General features: G+C 38.2%; 1 protein-coding gene across 4 annotated transcripts in view; it reads right to left on the bottom strand.

Moving 5' to 3' along the window:
* MELK (maternal embryonic leucine zipper kinase) overlaps positions 1 to 17,945 on the bottom strand; it is an 88,683-nt gene that overhangs the window by 27,038 nt on the left and 43,700 nt on the right. For all 4 annotated transcript variants that reach the window (XM_045081573.1, XM_045081575.1, XM_045081574.1 and 1 more), the window contains 3 exons: positions 16,747 to 16,815; positions 14,936 to 15,034; positions 6,196 to 6,282 (listed from right to left, as the gene is read on the bottom strand). In XM_045081573.1, the coding sequence (XP_044937508.1) occupies positions 6,196 to 6,282; positions 14,936 to 15,034; positions 16,747 to 16,815 (255 nt within the window). The remainder of the gene's footprint in view (positions 1 to 6,195; positions 6,283 to 14,935; positions 15,035 to 16,746; positions 16,816 to 17,945) is intronic.

The raw sequence follows: 17,945 nt of genomic DNA, 5'->3' as shown, positions 1-17,945 counted from the left end.
ATACTAAAAAATCCAAGGTCTTTCTGACTCCAGGCCTTTCTTTATGATCTTTTGGAAACTTTTTTTGGGGGGAGGGGGAGTCTCTGGAAACTTTTTCAATATTCTCTTTTCCCCAGTTTTCTGAAATTTCACTTTGTGTTCATCTATTTTCATTCATATTTCCAAAACCTGGCTAAACCTCTTCCTTCTTAAAAAACTCAGTTTTACTAACTTAGAAACCATCAGTTCTGGAATATTTCTTCTTGTATTATTATTATTTTTTTATGTTTTCTTCCCTTCTTCTGTTTTATCTTCCTGCAACTTCTATTATTTGTATGTTGGACCTTTCTTACCCATTCTCTTCTATTTGTTCATCTATCTCTTTGTTCTTAGATTCTATTTTTAAGAGGTTTTCCTTTAATTTTACTTTCAATCATTTCTACTAAGCTTTTCATTTCTGTGGTCATATCTTAAATTTTCAAGAGCTATCTCTTGAAATGTTCCTTTTTAGTCATCTTATTCCTATTTCAAAGAAGAAATAGCCTTTCTTATCTCGGGGAATATTAATTATCACTTCAAGCCATTTTCTTCCACTCCCTGCTTATCTTTTATTTCTCAGTATCTTTACTTTTCTTCTTTCTCCCCCACCTCACCACCCCCACCATTTGTTTTGATCTGTGATTTTCATGTTAGAGGCTTTCCTCAAATGTGTGATAAGCTTTGGCCGCCTATCTCTACTGAAAGATGAAGAATTACAAAGCACAGTTAATTAAAGGCTTTCAGTATAGTCTGAGGCTGCTCATCACCTTGGGGGCTTCTCTCTATGGTGAACAGACAGGAATCTGAACTCCCAACCATTAGTAGAGTAGGTCCTCTCTTTGGCTTTTCCCTAGAATTGAATCTTCCAATATTTTCCCCACCCCCACTGCAAACAGGATAAAATCTTGGTTCCAACATTCTCAGGCTTGAAGAGGGAAGGTGGTTAGAGATAGCAGTTCACTCATGAATATGAAGACTGCATGTAGCTATGCATCCGTTTCAGAATGGCTCATCACCCCCACCCAAGCTGTGTATGGTAGACGAGTTCCTCTTGTTCACTGTCTCCCATTTCCTGCTGGGGTAAGGAGGAGGTGGATGTCATGCAGCACAAGGTAGAGAAAGAGATCTGGGGTCCAACTGCTTCTAGTACAGATTTTCAACCGATCTTCCTATTTTCCACCCTACTTATTTCCCAACTTCAGAGGCTCCGAGTACCTCTAATTCCTAAGTCTTTCTGGAGCCTAAGGCTCTAATCAATTTGCTTATTTTCTTTTCTTTCCCACTGCAGACACTTAACTTTCAGCTTTTTCTAAAATGCTATGTCAGGTGCCGCTTCTCTATTTTATAACTCCCCAAATTTTATTGACGTAACTTTTTGTCTCCTCTTTTATCCTCAACATCCTTGTGAATTTTTTCTTTTTATCTCTTTATTATTATTTTAGTGAGGTTTTAGGGAAGTGTTGTATGTAAACACACCTGTTCAATCCACTATGTATAACTAGAAGTTTCTAAATAATGGACTCATAAAACTAGGTGACTCTACCCTACAGGAGTGTTAAATTTTAATAAATTAAATAAAAAAAAAATAATAAATTAAATAATATTTAATGCATGTATCTCCTCACAAGGCACATGATCCAAAAAGGCCTACTACCAAAAAGGTGTAAATAAAAACTTATCACTAATAAATTTTATCAGCTAATATTTTAGATAGCCACAATCAGCATGTATCTTTGAAATCTATATAATGGACCTATCAATCTAGTGGAAGAAGTATAAAATTCTGTGATAAATTATCAAAGAATGCTGCCTTTAATCCAGACAGGATGGGTTGGAAGGAAGGACAGAAAAAGTTTCATAGAGAAGGTACTTGGAAAGTGGATAAAAACTATACAATCACAATCACTCTCCAGTATGAGAGTCCTACCTTTGTAAAAGAGATGCCATACACTGATTACAGACAATGGCTCAGAAACAAGTTGCCACCTCCTTAGATTGTACACAATACCTGGACAGTTTTAGATGGAGTCCTCTCAGCCTGCCTGGGAGTTTTACAACTCTAAGCCCTCTTTATCCCGAAGCAAAAAAGCATCCTTTTAATAACTTTTTTGCCATAGCCACTGCACACTACTCATTACGATTAGACACATGGAGGAGTTGTGTGTTCAATAACAGATTAATTGGCACACTAGCTACACTTTCAGGTAACATCATCAGTCCACAAGTCTAACACAACCCATGTCTCCAGCAGCTCCCTGTTTTGAAAGTCAAATGTCTGAAAGTAAAACAACAGGTCTATCTATCATAAAGAAGGCTCCATTCCTAAAAAAACGAAACATTCTAAAATCCCCAGTTCTTGTTCACACAGACTACATGTTAGAGAACTGCCCAAGCCCTTGGGCTGAGGACAGGCAGTTACTGGAACAGAGCATTTGAGAAATTGAGGAATAGCTCACTGTCCTTCCTGAGCTTGGCTGTGAGGTCCTCAATCTTTAAACTTTTGCCACCAGAATACAGGGCGATTTGCACCTTCCCCCACCCCTGGCGATTTCCAGGGGTGGGGGAAGGGATTGATCTGAATAGGTTCTCATAGGCATGTGTAACCCTAGTGAAGTCCCCCTACCAGATGACTGACTGCTCCCACAATTCACAGTCACTCACAGCTGGAAGGAGAGGGGAAAAATAAGGAATGCAGTCAGGTGGAAGGAAGCTCTAGTACCACTACTGTGAGTCTCAAGAGGGCCATGGTGAGATAGTCCAGAATCATAACACATATGAAACTCTAACTTCTGCATATAAAAAGCAGTTTAGAGGACTCATGTATGGGGCACCTGGGTGGCTCTGTCAGTTAAGTGTCTGACTTTGGCTCAGGTCATGATCTCAGGGTTCTGGGATCCAGCCCTTCATCTGGCCCCATGTCAGGCTCCACACTCAGTGGGAATCTGCCTCTCCTTCTCTCTCTGTCCCTATCCCAACTCTTGCTCTAAATTTGTCTCTGTCTCAAATAAATAAATAAGGTCTTATTTATTTATTTGACCCAGAGAGAGATACAGTGAGAAAGGGAACATAAGCAGAAGGAGTGGGAGGGAGAAGCAGACTTCCCGCTGAGCAGGAAACCCCACGTGGGGCTCAATCCCAGGACCCTGGGACCATGACCTGAGCCGAAGGCAGACGCCCAAGAACTGGGTCACCCAAGTGCCCCTAAATAAGATCTTTTAAAAAAAGAGACAGAGCTCATATAAATGATATAAAAGTGGGAGTTCAAGGAGTCAAACATTTGAGAATAATATTGCTTCTCTCTCTGCACAAAGATCAGCAGCACCATACCAGCATGGATCTCACTAAACTGGTTTCTCCCTGTCCTGTCTAACCAGCCCCCCAAATAAAGGCAAAGCTCCCAAAGTGCCAGAAAAAGTATAACAGACCACAGATGACCTCAAATCTGGATTCCCTGAAGCTATTTAAACTGGAAAGTACTAGGACCAATGTGAATTCTCTTAGACTACCTAAACCAAGATTTCTCACCCTCAACACTATTGGCCTTTGGCCTGCATAATTCTCTCTTATGAGGGCTATTCTGGGCATTGTGAGATATTTAGCAGAATCCCAGCCTCTAACCACTAGATTCCATTAGCATGTATACATACCCATGTTGCGACAACCAAAAATGTCCCCTGAGAGGCAAAATCACTCCCAGTTGAAAACCACTGACTTACACCAATGCTTCTCAAGCTTTTATGTACATAGGAATCACTCAGGGATTTTACTAAGATGCAGATTATTCTGATTCAGTAGATCTGAAGTGGGGCCTGAGAGTCTGCATTTCTGACAAGCACCAAGTAATGCTAATGCTGCCGATCAGAACATACTCTGAATGGCAAAAATTTATATTAGTAGGAGTTGAGAAGTATTACTCTAAATTTTTGCCATTTGGGAAGCTATTAAAAATTCTGATGTTTAGGCCACACACCAAACCAATGAAATCATAATCTCTGGGGGTGTGACCTAGGCACTGGGATTAGTTTAAAGTACCCAGGAGACTCTAGTGCTCCGATAAAGTTGACAATCTCACATTTAGAATGCATAGCCTATCCTACTCATCCCTAGGACTGGAAAATAAATATAAAAAAGCATTTTAAAGTGAGGTAAGAGTACAAAAGAAGAAAAACTATTACTTTCTTCACAGCATTCTTGATGTTGTTCAAGTCTAGCTTTTAGAATCATGGAGATCTTTAGAGAGAGTAACACCAGAAAACAACCTCCATCATGCTTCATTATCTACTTTTTCTGTAACAGAAGTAAATAATTCCTATTTCCATTTCACTTTTAAGTTTGAAAACTATGTAAAAACCACATAAAGGATACTATTTTAAGAAGTTTTTTCAATAGTTCTTGAAATTCCAACATGGGGCTCGAACTCACGATCCCAAGATCAAGACCTGAGCTGAGAACAAGAGCTGGACACCCAACCAAGCCATCCAAGCACTCTACTAAGTATATTAGCTTTAAGATTCAGATTTTAAGTCTGTTAATCTCAAACCAAATTTTTTCTCAATAAAATGACAGGATGTGTGGGACTAACAAATATCCTAGTTAGAAAGGACAAATGGGAGAGGGTGCTGGGATACAGATAAAACTGGCAAAGTGTCATTAACTGTTGAAACTAGATGATGATTACATGGAAGATCACTGTTAAACGATTCTATTCTACTTTTGTAGGTGTTTGAAAACTTGTAAAACAAAAATTTTAAAAGAAACCATATGTATCTGAAATACAGTCTTGTATTAAAGATCATCCTAAAGAAAAAGTCATACTTTTTATTTTAAAAAGTTACTTCAATGGAAACTTCAAATTTTCATTATAAAAGACCTTGCAATAATTCCCAATTCTTGACATTCCTTTAAAGGCATTATCCAGGGAGCACCTAGGTGGCTCAGTCGTTAAGCATCTGCCTTTGGCTCAGGTCATGACCCCAGGGTCCTGGGATCAAGCCCCTGCATCTGGCTCCCTGCTCTGCAGGAAGCCTGCCTCTCCCACTCCCACTCACTCTGCTATGTGCCCTCTCTCACTGTGTCTCTCAGTCAAATAAATAAAATCTTTAAAAAATAAAGGCATTATCCAGGGTGTCTGCATGGCTCAGTTGGCTAAGCATCTGCCTTTGGCTCGGGTCATGATCTCGGGTCAGGATCTAGCCGTGTTGAGCTCCCTGCTCAGTAGGGAGTTGCTTTTCCCTCTCCCTCTGCCCCTCCCCCCCTCACTCATGCTCTCTTTATCTTTCTCTCAAACAAAATCTTTAAAAATAAAATAAAGGCATTATCCATGAAAAACTAAATTATCATTCTGTTTTCTACACACATTCCAGAACCTTTGCTTATTATATCATTCAAAAGAAATCCTTTATACCTTCTCACTGAAAAGAACTGTGACTTAGCAAAGCTTTGTTTAGTAAAAAAAAAAAAAAATTTTTTTTGCTTAAAGCCTTTACCTTGCAAATTAAAAAAGAGAAAAAATACAATCATAGATGATGAAAGACACAGTATTAAATCAGGAGCAAAGTTAGGCACAATCCCTGCTTCAGGTTAGATTATACTCAGAGTCCGCAGTGAGTACCTCCATCTTTAGGAAAAAATCTAGAGATTGAGCATCTGAAAGAGCTAAAATAATCCAATCCAGAAATCATGATAATGATTTCATGGTTTTTGGTTCATAAGCTTCGGGGTGATGTGATGCTACAAGGTTGCTTTTAAGTAAGAAGAAAAGTGCTTCGCATGTACCTATTCCTACAGCAGAATCATAGTTCCATGTTAGAGAATTTCAAGGAGTAAAATCAGAACTCTGTCAATTCTCTGTGGACTAGTATTTTCTGTTTCTTTATTTTTTCCCCACTATAATTTTCTTTAATCAATGTTATTTTTAAAAGGATATCCAGCATAAACAATGAATTTTGGAACACACACAAAAAAATTTCAATTAAATTTTTAAAAAAGAGGATATCCAGCGGGCATGAGAAAAGAATTGAGTGAAAATCATACACAAATATATTATTTATACCCAAGATAAAATCCTAGGTCTGAAAAATGTTCTACTCTTTTTAATGTACTTTATTGGTACATTTATTTTATCAATAAACAATAAAACAAAAGATGTTATTCTCGAATTCACACTGTACTTCTTACCAATGAAATTAAATCCTCCATAGTCTGCCTGTTATTTCTGTGATGTACAGAAAGTTCTGTTACACAATCTTCATCGAGGTGAATAAGCTACAAAAAAAAATTATAAACTTTATTAACAAAAAATTACCAACATATTTATTGTTTTCAAATCTTAAAGCTAGCATAATTACTTTGTAATATCAAAACAACAGGAGTTCATCAAATTCTTAAGTAGGAATAAACACTTTCCATAATTTGTAAAGGTATCAGCAGTTGACAATAAGCAGTCCACAAAGAAAAACCCTTGCCTCGCCCTTCACATCCCATCATCTGCTGATTAATTCTTAAAATTATGTTATGTAGCCAAGGCACTCCGTCCTCCTTCCCCACTGTAAGACCTGCATGGCATTTTCATCAAGGAACAGTCATCTGAGCACTAAGATCAGTGGCTCTCCAACAGGCTGGAGAAAAGAGTGGCTTGGACTTGTAGCACAGTGCACCTCAAGCTACATTTGGGTTTAGCACCAATCCAAGAAGCCCTCATGATGTTAAGATGTTAAGGGACCTAGTGAAGCACAACTTCAAAAAGTGAGATAGTTTTTAGATAAGCTTTATTTTGCTGAAGGAAAGAAATTATCCAAGTACTCAGATCTATCTATGAAGGGCCAGAAATAGGTTCTGAGAACTAAATCTGAAAAACTGAGAACCAAAAGGCTGAAGGGTCCTGGACCTTGAACAGGAGTTCAGAAAATCACAGTGGAAGAGATTCAAAAGGAATGTGATTTTAAAGTCATCTCTGCCATGTACGAATTCTCTTCACAACAACCCCAATAAGTGATCTTTCACTTTCTGCCCTAAATTCTCCGTTCCCGGGAATCAGAACACCTGGGATGGCTAGCTTCTGCCCCATCCCCTAAAATCTGTCTGCCTATGATCTCCATGCAGCATCACTACAATCTGACAGCTAATGGACTTTGGAATTAGGAAGACCTAGGTTTGGGTTGTGAAATCACTAAATAACTGTTATGACCTTGAGTAGGTTATTATTCGTCTCAGAGCCTCAGTTCCACCATCTGCAAAGCAGAAACAGAAGCTGCCTTGCAATACACGTAACATATGTGGAGAGCCTAGTACATCTAAACAGAGTAGACCCTCAAAAAATGATTAACTGTTTTTACTAACAGTCATAATTTTACTTCCTCCTTGGTGTAAGAGCTTTTCAGAATTTGAATATTCCTAGTATAGAGAAGTTTTCTCTTTTCTAGTTCCCTTAACCAACATGTTAATGATTGCCACCTCTTGCCATCCTGGACCTTTCTTTAGATCGCACATTCTAGGTTGTCCCTGACCCTCAGTGTGAAGTGTTCAGAATCAAACATAATATACCAGGAAAGGTCTGCCCACCACTAAGCAGAGCAATATCCTGAACATTCCCTTGTTCTGGACACCACACTTGTTATAATGGATTCAAGAAAAAATCATGCTGCCATCATGAAAATAGAGGAACACTAGAAACAATGACCGGCATCACTGGCTGGTATAAGCACAACCTCATGGGTTACGGAGAACATGAAGACCACAGAAGCTCATACTTACAATACTATATGAAAGTTCCAAATGCTAAGATAAGTTTCCACTGTGTTGCTTTGACCTTAGCAGGTCCCCCTACTATAGATACCCCCTTTAGGAAGGTCCCAACTTCAGAAGCTCAGACACTTTATCACCAGTTGGGCATCTTCTTTGACACCAGTTGATGTGACTACTGCTCAAGGAGAAGATTTCTGGGATTCCCCCCATAATCTTAATGTTACTCTCTTAAAAACAGTGGTGCCTGGGTGGCTCAGTCAGTTAAGCATTTGACTCTTGATTTTGGCTGGGTCATGATCTCAGGGACATGAACAAGCCCCACGTCAGGCTCCACACTTGTAGAACCTGCTTAAGATTCTCACTCTCACCCTCTCCCTCTGCTCTTCCCCTGACCGGCTCTCTCTTGTTCATTTTTTCTCAAAAAACAGTCTCTTAAAAACAAACAAACAGTCTCTTAAAAACAAACAAAAAAACCTTTCTCTCTCTCCTAGCCTCCTGCTTTTACCACAAGGTGTATGTGGGAGAGGAGGGAAGGGTAGAAAGGTGTTAGCTTCTTTGTTGGACTCCTGAACTGGAGAGGTTAAAGAGTAGGGTGGACGAGACTCCAAAGTCTGAAACATGACTTATCTCAAGTTTTCCAAAGAGACTCCAAACTCGAAAGAGAAACTTTGGGTTTTCCAAAGAGATCTCTGTCTGTCAAATAAACAAATAAAATAAAATCTTTAAAAAAAAAATACTAGCAAACCAAACTCAATACTTTAAGCATAGATAGTCCCAGACTATCAACTTGACCACGGTGCAAAAGTGATACACATTCAGTAAAAACTGTACTTCACACTTTGAATTTTGATCTTGTCCCTAACGATATAAGGTATGATACACTCTTGTGATGCTGGGCAGGGTAACAAGCTACAGTTCCCCATCAGCCAGTGATCGTGAGAAGAAAGAGCCAATACATTTACAGCCATTCTGTACCTACACGATCATTCCATTTTTCACTATAGTACAGTAATCAGCAAGTTACACGAGATATTCAACACTTTATTATAAAATGGGCTTTGTGTTCAATGAGTTTGCCCAACTGCAGGCTAATGTAAGTGTCCAGAGCATGTTTGAGGGAGGCCAGGCTGGGCTATGCCATTCAGTAGGTTAGATGCATTAAATGCATCTTTGACTTACAATATTTTCGACTTAAAATGGGTTTATATCTTTTATATATATTATATATATATGAAATATATATAAAATATATTTTATAGTATATATAATATATAATAATATTGTATATTATATATATATTTTTATTATTTATATATTTTCAACTTATGATGGGTTTATATGTAACCCCTTAAGTCAAGGAAGATCTGTACTCTGAATTCTCAGCCAGACATACTCAAGTTAAATTAAGTACAAAACTGAATACCAAAAGCTGGCTAATTATTTTGGATTATCCGTGCCTACTACATTTCTTGTTCAGTAGGGCAGAATATAGAACTGAATATAACTTCTATTTAATACAATACTTGGGTACTAGAACTATGTGTGAAAGTGATAGAAGGAGATCATGCATAGAGTTATAGAATAGCACCTATATGTTAAATATCCAAGGAACTCTGGATTATTTTTTATAATTCACTCTTGAAGAAACAGAAAACTGAGGGGAGAAAAGCAAATACTTTGAAAAGCAATAATCATCACTTCTACTTCCCCTGTATATTACTCATTTGATCCCTGAAGCAATAGTGTAAGGCAGGCAAGACAGATGAATGACATAACATGTAAAGGCACTCTATAAATGACAAAACATAACCCAAACATACATAAGAGGCTGACATCAGAAAACTCATACTGGAGGAAGAAAATGAAGACTCAGATTTCTGATTCCTGGAATGTGCCCAGGACTGGCTTTTTTTTTTTTTTTTTTTAGATTTTATTTATTTATTTGAGAGAGAGAGAGTGGGAGAGAGAATGAGAGGGGAGAAGGTCAGAGGGAGAAGGTCAGAGGGAGAAACAGACTCCCCATGGAGCTGGGAGCCCGATGTGGGACTCAATCCCGGGACTCCGGGATCATGACCTGAGCCAAAGGCAGTTGCTTAACCAATTGAGCCACAGGCGGCCCCAGGACTGGCATTTTTTGTTCTTAGTCCAGAGTCTGTTCTATAGAACCACTACACCACCTCTCCAAAACTCTGCTCCATGAGCTATTTTAACAGAGACCAGACAAGCAACCCTTGTCACAAAGGTCACAGCTACGCAGGATGCAGGCCCCAGATTTGAATGATTTGACCTGCCAGATCCATCACATTCTGGAGCCCTTATGTCTAGGTTTAAATCCTGGTTCTACACTTACTGTTTGATCTTGGGGAAGTTTCTTTGTGATTCTGTGTCTCAATTGCCTCATCTACACAATGGAGACAATAATAGTATCTACTTCAGAGGATAAAATGAGTGAAAAGAATTAAAAACACAAAACCCTATTTTTAAAAAAAAGTATACGTAAATATTTAAATAATTTTAAATATTTTAAAAAATTTAACTGCTCTGTATAATTTAAAGTAATAACATTGTTCTGCACTTGACTCTTAAAGGTAATATACTGGGGTGCCTGGGTAGCTCAGTGGGTTAAAGCCTCTGCCTTTGGCTTGGGTCAAGATCCCAGAGTCCTGGGATCAAGCCCCGCATCAGGCTCTCTGCTCAGCAGGGAGCCTGCTTCCCTTCCTTTCTCTCTGCCTACTTGTGATCTCTGTCTGTCAAATAAATAAATTTTAAAAAAATAATTTTTTTAAAAAAAGGTAATATCCTAAGGGCTCTATACTATACTCTAGTATAATATATAGAGAGTTCTTACATAATAGCACACTACTCAATTATAGTATGTATTCAGTAAATATCAGCAATTATTATACTAAAATATAAGGAAAATTACATACTTTTTTTGAACACTCAGAACTATATATTTTACTTTATTCTGCACCCAAATTTAAAATAATTTTTGTGTTGGTGAAATCAGAGACTTTCTTCATGTTGGCATCTGTTCTCCCACAAGCAGTGGTGTATCTTATGCTATGAGGATCATGGCTGAGAAGACACGCCAAGCCCTCCCACACATGGAGAAATGATGACCCCCAATGGCTGAACACAGGCATTTGCACCACCCACTCCCTCACCCTCACAGGGGACACATCCCCGCTTGCCTGGCCCTGTTAGTGCACTGCTCACACACCTGCACACTCTGCTATTCTGAGGCTTAGTACTGACAGTTGCTTGAATGAAGCTGTTGCTCAATAACCTACCCTTACAGCTAAAATAGCTAGAAAAAGAACAAGAAGGGCAGCCTAAATCCATCAGAAAGAAGGAAATAATAAAGATTAGAACAGAAATAAATGATATAGAAACAAACCAAAAACAATAGACCAGATCAATGAAACCAGGGGCTGGTTCTTTGAAAACAACTAATAAAATTGATAAACCTCTAGCCAGACTTATCAAAAAGAAAAGAGAAAGGACCCAAATAAATAAAATCACAAATAAGAAAGGAGAAATAACCAAAAACACAGAAATGCAAGTAATTATAAGAGATAATTATGAAAAACTATATGCCAACAAACTGGACAAACTAGAAGAAATGGATAAATTCCTTGAAACATATAAACTTCCCAAACTGAAACAAGAGAATTAGAAAACTTGAATAGACCGATAACCAGGAAAAAAATTGAATCAGCAAAAAACTTCCAACAAACAGAAGTCCAGGATCAGATGGCTTCACAGGCAAATTCTACCAAACATTTAAAGAAGTGTCACAGTGCCTGGGTGGCTCAGTCAGTTAAGCATATAACTCTTGATCTCAACTCAGGTCCTGGTCTTAGGGTCATGAGTTCAAGCCATGTGTTGGGCTCCATGCTGGGTGTGGAGCCTACTTTAAAGAAAAAAAAAGAAGAGTTAATACCTGTTCTCAAACTATTTAAAAAAATAAGAGAAGGAAGGAAAACTTCCAAAGTCATTCTGTGAGGTCAGCATTACCTGATACCAAAACCAGAAAGACATCACTAGAAAAGAACTACAGGCCAACATCCCTAACGAACATAGATGCAAAAATCCTCAATAAAATACTAGCAAACCGGGCGCCTGGGTGGCTCAGTGGGTTAAGCCACTGCCTTCGGCTCAGGTCATGATCTCAGGGTCCTGAGATCGAGTCCCACATCGGGCTCTCTGCTTGGCGGGGAGCCTGCTTCCCTCTCTCTCTCTCTGCCTGCCTCTCTGCCTACTTGTGATCTCTGTCTGTCAAATAAACAAATAAAATCTTTAAAAAAAAAAATACTAGCAAACCAAAATCCAACAATATATTGAAAAAAAAAGTCATTCACCACAATCAAGTAGGATTTATTCCTGGATTGCAAAGCTGGTTCAATATTTGCAAATCAATCAACATGCTACATCATATCACTAAAAGAAAAGATAAGAACCATATGATCAATGATCATTTCAATAGATCCAGAAAAAGCATTAGACAAAGTACAATATCCATTCATGATAAAAACCCTCAACAAAGTTTTGAGAGAACATACTTCAACATATTAAAGCCCATATATGAAAAATACACAGGTAATATCAACCTAAATGGGGAAAAACTTAGAGCTTTTCCTCTATGATCAGGAACAAGATAGGGATGTAGACTCTCATCACTTTTACTCAACATAATACGAGAAGTCTTAGGCACAATAATCCGACAACAAAAAGAAATAAAAGGCATCCAAATTGTCAAGAAAGAAGTAAAACTTTCACTATTTGCAAATAACATGATATTCCATGTGGAAAACCCAAAAGACTCCACCAAAAAACTGCTAGAACAAATTCAGTAAAGTCACAGGATATAACTTCAGTGTACAGAAATCTGCTGCATTTCTATTCATTAATAATGAAGCAGCAGAAAGAGAAATTAAGGAGTGCCTGGGTGGCTCAGTCGGTTGAGAGTCCTCATTCTGCTCAGGTCATCATTCCAGGGTGCTGGGATCAAGCCCCGCATAGGGCTCCCTACTTGAGTAGGAAGCCTGCTTCTCCCTCTCCCGCTCCCCCTGCTTGTGCTCTCTTGCTCTCTCTCAAATAAATAAATAAAATCATTAAAAAGAGAAAGAGAGGGGCACCTCGGTTGCTCAGTGGGTTGAAGCCTTTGCCTTCAGCTCTGATCATGATCCCAGGGTCCTGGGATCAAGCCCCACATTGGGCTCTCTGCTCTGTGGGGAGCCTGCTTCCCTCACCCACCCCGCTCCTGCCTGCCTGCCTCTCTGCCTACTTGTGATCTCTGTCAAATAAATAAATAAATCTCAAAAAAGAGAGAGAGAGAGAGTGAGAGAAATTAAGGAATTAATCCCATTTACAATTGTACCTAAAACAGTAAGATAACTACGAATAAACCTAACCAAAGAGGTAACAGACTTATACTCTGAAAACTAAAACACTGACGAAAGAAATCAAAGATGACACAAAGAAATGGAAGACACTCCATGTTCATGGATTGGAAAAACAAATACTGTTAAAATGTCTATACCTTCTAAAGCAATCTACACATTCAATGCAATCCCTATTAAAATACCAACAGCATTTTTCACAGAGCTAGAATAAACAATCCCAAATATTTGCATGGAACCACAAAGACGCCACATAGCCAAAGCAACCTTGAAAATGGAAAACAAAGCTGGAGGCACCATGATTTTGGACTTCAAGTTATATTACAGAGCTGTAGTAATCAAAACAGTATTGTACTGGCACAGAAATAGACACATAAAATCAATAAAACAGAATAGAAAACCCAGAAATGAATCTACAATTATACAGTCTATCTTCAGCAAAGCAGTAAAGAATATCCAAAGGGAAAAAGAATGTCTCTTCAACAAATGGTGTTGGGAAATCTGGACAGCAATATGCAAAAGAATAAAACCAGACCATTTTCTTACACCATACACAAAAATAAATTCAAAATGGATTAAAGACCTAAATGTAAGGGGCGCCTGGGTGGCTCAGTGGGTTAAAGCTTCTGCCTTTGGCTCGGGTCATGATCCCAAGTCCTAGGATCAAGCTCCGCATCGGGCTTTCTGCTCAGCAGGGAGCCTGCTTCCTCCTCTCTCTCTCTCTGCCTGCCTCTCTACCTACTTGTGATCTCTGTCTGTCAAATAAATAAATTAAATTAAATTAAAAAAAGAAAGCTTAATGAACTAACACAGAATATCCCTACTTATCTGAAAAAGCTTTTAAAGTGTTAAACCATTTTCCCAGTACATATCTGTGTGAGGCTGCTTTTTCTTCATATGCTTCAATCAAAACAACATATCAAAACAGAATAGGGGCGCCTAGGTGGCTCAGTGGGTTAAGGCCTCTGCCATTGGCTCGAGTCATGATATCAGGGTCCTGGGATCGAGCCCCACATCAGGCTCTCTGTTCAGCGGGGTGCCTGCTTCCCTTCCCCTCTCTCTTTGCCTGCCTCTGTGCCTACTTGTGATCTCTGTCAAATAAATAAAATCTTAAAAAAAAAAAAAGACAGAATATAGAAGCAGATGAGATCCTTGTGTCTTCTGTCAAGCTAGACTTTAAAGAAATTTGCAAAGATGCTACTTCTCTCATTAAATTTATTTTTTTAAGTTATTTTTCATGAAAAAATTAACTTGACATAAAATGTAATAGGTTTACTACTGTTACTTTTAAATGAATCAATCAATAAATATTTAGAGTGTACAAGAGTCCTCAGACTTAAAAAAGTGTGACAACCACTATAACCTCATTACTCCTCTAAGAAGTAGACTGAACTGTTAAACTACTTTTTACAAACAGATTTGGCAAAGTTAAGTGACGTGCCTGCGATTTCTAGAGCACTGTTCACAATCCTGACTACATGTAAGAAATACCCAAAGCTTTTAAAATTAACTACTAATTGTTCTGAGATGGGCACATTTTTTTAAGGTCCCAGTGAGTCTCATGTACAGCCTAAATTAAGAGCCACTGTCCTAGAGATTAACAGACAAATGTATAATTAGGTTACAAGCCTCATAAACACCAAACTGACAAACAAGTTTACAAAATACATTTTCTTCTTTATTTAAACTACATCACTATAGGTCCTGAATCCACACAAAGATCAAACAAAGTTTTTTTGAAAAATTCGACCAGACTTCATTTTACTTACAGAATTCTTGCTTTGCCACTCAACAGGACAGTTGTAATCACGCATGATCCAGGGATGGTTCAACAGATTTTTCACAGAAATCCGTTTCTTTGGGTCCACCTAGTGGTCGTTGAGAAGTAGCTAGAGATTAACATTTTGAATGGGGAACACAAAACTCCTTTCCTCCTGAAGAACTCAAAATTCATCGGAACAGATGTAAACTTTATCATCACAAAAATGCTGTCAAAGACCTTAAAATGGCCTTGGAATAAATTCTATAAAAAAGGCAATAGAGGCAAGAAAACTATAGCAACCAACACGCTTAGGAGATAAATGTTTAACAAACATGAACTTCATTGGTATGGACATTATTCATGAAGTTCAGTCAATCTATTGTATGATGTAATAGTCTTTGCTGGAAAATCTATTCACAGGAAATATTCACCAATTTAATATTCAAGCAGCCACAATGCAGGGCATTCATAGTGAATATGCAATCTCTACCTCCGATGAGCTTACAATCACATAGAACAAGTTGAAAAGCACACCTTTCTTTTCCATTTGTAATTTTCGAATGTGAGGAGAGGAAAATTAATCAGCAAATATTAAGTTTTTTGGAGTTTAGAAGAAAGGATGAGGTGTTTTCAATCTCATTATGGAGATTTGGTGGTCTGGCTCTACTTAATCAAGGTGGGTGAGCCTAAGGTAAATTTTGAATAAAAAGTGGAGATGGCTTAATAGATGGAAAAACGGGAAGATATTCTGAATACATAATAATGAAAAAATATTGCACTAATAAGATACTCATATTTTCAAAGTGTTGCCTATTAATCCCATTTTATCCTCATAACACAGACATGAGGCCAGGTTCAAAACCCCATCTGACAGATCAGAACCAGGTTAGGTGGCATGCCTAGTGAATGGCAGAGTAGATACCTAGATTTTAGCACTCTTACCTTAAGCCCTTAAGAAGCCATTTCCCCTATATCAGTGGTTCTTAAAGTGTGGTTCCAAGACCCGGAGCATAAGCAACATCTGGAAGCTTGTTAGAAAGGCAGTCCTAGTCCTGCCCCAGATCTCTTGACTCGGACATTCTTGGGGTGGCACCCAGCAATCTGTGTTTTAACATGCCCATCTGGCAATCTTGATACATGCTAAAGTTTGAGAACCACTGCACAAGGTCATGGGGTCCCCTCAATTGTCCATTGAAGCTTGTACTCCCTGTCTACTATACACCTAATGTGCAAGACTGGGAGCAAGAAAGGGGAAGACAGTAGAGCAAGAGCCAGTCAGAGAAGACAGACAATGCTAAAGAAAAAGGAAGGAAAACCATATCAGCAAAGACATATGGTAGAGATCTGAAAGAAAATGCATTCGCAACACAATTAAGAAAGCATCTAGAGGAGGGCAGTAGATATAATGAATGGAATTTGTTAAGCTAATAGAGAAACAGCACTGTCCTCCAAACGTAGCAGCACTACAGATACCTTTTTTTTTTTTTTAAGATTTTGTTTATTTATTTGACAGACAGATCACAAGTAGGCAGAGAGGCAGGCAGAGAGAGAGGGGGAAGCAGGCTCCTCAATGAGCAGAGAGCCCGATTTGGGGCTCGATCCCAGGACCCTGGGATCATGACCTGAGCTGAAGGCAGAAGCTTTAACCCACTGAGCCACCCAGGTGCCCCAGCACTACAGATATCTTACAGTTGGATCAAACAACTGCAGTAGACTTCTATTATTTAAAAAATATAAATAAATAAATTTTTAAAAAATAATAAAAAATAAAAATAGAAATAAAAAAATAAAAAATAAAAAACAAATAACAAAGCTTACCTGCAGCATTTGTTGAAGAAGCAGAATGCTACTGGATGAGAGCCACTTAGGAACCTCATATTTCCCTCTCTACAAAAAACAAAGACACATTTAAAAGATTTAGGTTAATCAGCCTTGACATCAATTTCTAAGATGACAAAGTACTGTAGGTATACTTCCAAGCTTGAAGACTTAACCCAAATATAAGATTTAGTAAACATTTTAACAACATAAGAAACATATTTCTTGCCCTAAAGAAGAAAATCCAACAAATTAAATATTGTCACCTCTACATTGTCCGCATATCAGAGAAGGCCTAGAGCACAGAGAATGTAACTGGAAAACATAAATGTGGAGGGCTTTGGGATCTGTAATGTGATTAAATGGACAGCCAGCACACATTGTAGTCAATTTTCGTACTGCTAAAGCAAATTTTAGTTTGTAATCTCAGAAAAATTATCAGTTGACAAAATGAAGTAACAGAAAATATTTGGTGGCAGGACATAGGCTGTGGTTAAAAACAGGTCACATAGGAACACCTGGGTGGCTCAGTAGTTAAGCGTCTGACTTCAGCTCAGGTCACGATCCCAGGGTTAGGGTTAGCGGGAAGCCTGCTTCTCCCTCTCCCACTCCCCCTGCTTGTGTTTCCTCTCTCCCTGTGTCTCTCCATCAAATAAATAAATAAAATCTTAAAAAAAAAAAAAAAAGGGGTCTCATATCATCCATACGACAGAATTCATAATCATTGAGGGAAACTGATGCAAATCATTTTCTAAGTCAATGGAAGAATGGAAGACGCTCAGGAGACAAATGTTTACAATCTAGAATACTCAAAAATTACAGTCACCAATTCATCAACCAAAGAAAAGACCAGGGGCTTGCAAAACACTAATAGGTAATAGCACATCTATTTACACAACCTGCCATACACCCCTCTCACAATTCAGAAGAAACAACAGAATCATTTCTCTTAGCAAAGGACAAATTGTTTAATGATGTTAGGATAAAAGGTTAATTATTTGAAAAAAATTAAGATTGAACTTTAATTCACAGCTTATACCAAAATTAATTTCATCCAGATTAAAGAAGGAATAGAAATACATAACCACAGAGTACTTAAGTAAAGAAGAGGCAATTTTCAGAATTTTTCTAGACATGACAGCAAACCCAAAAACTATAAAGATTAACAGTTGACAATCATTCTCTACCCCTTTTCATAC

The sequence above is a fragment of the Mustela putorius genome, unplaced genomic scaffold, assembly GCF_011764305.1.
Source record: "Mustela putorius furo isolate JIRA1106 unplaced genomic scaffold, ASM1176430v1.1 tig00000580_pilon_pilon_pilon, whole genome shotgun sequence".
Lineage (NCBI taxonomy): Eukaryota > Metazoa > Chordata > Mammalia > Carnivora > Mustelidae > Mustela > Mustela putorius.
Note: the sequence above shows the minus strand (reverse complement) of the source record. Positions and strands in the feature narration are given on the sequence as shown.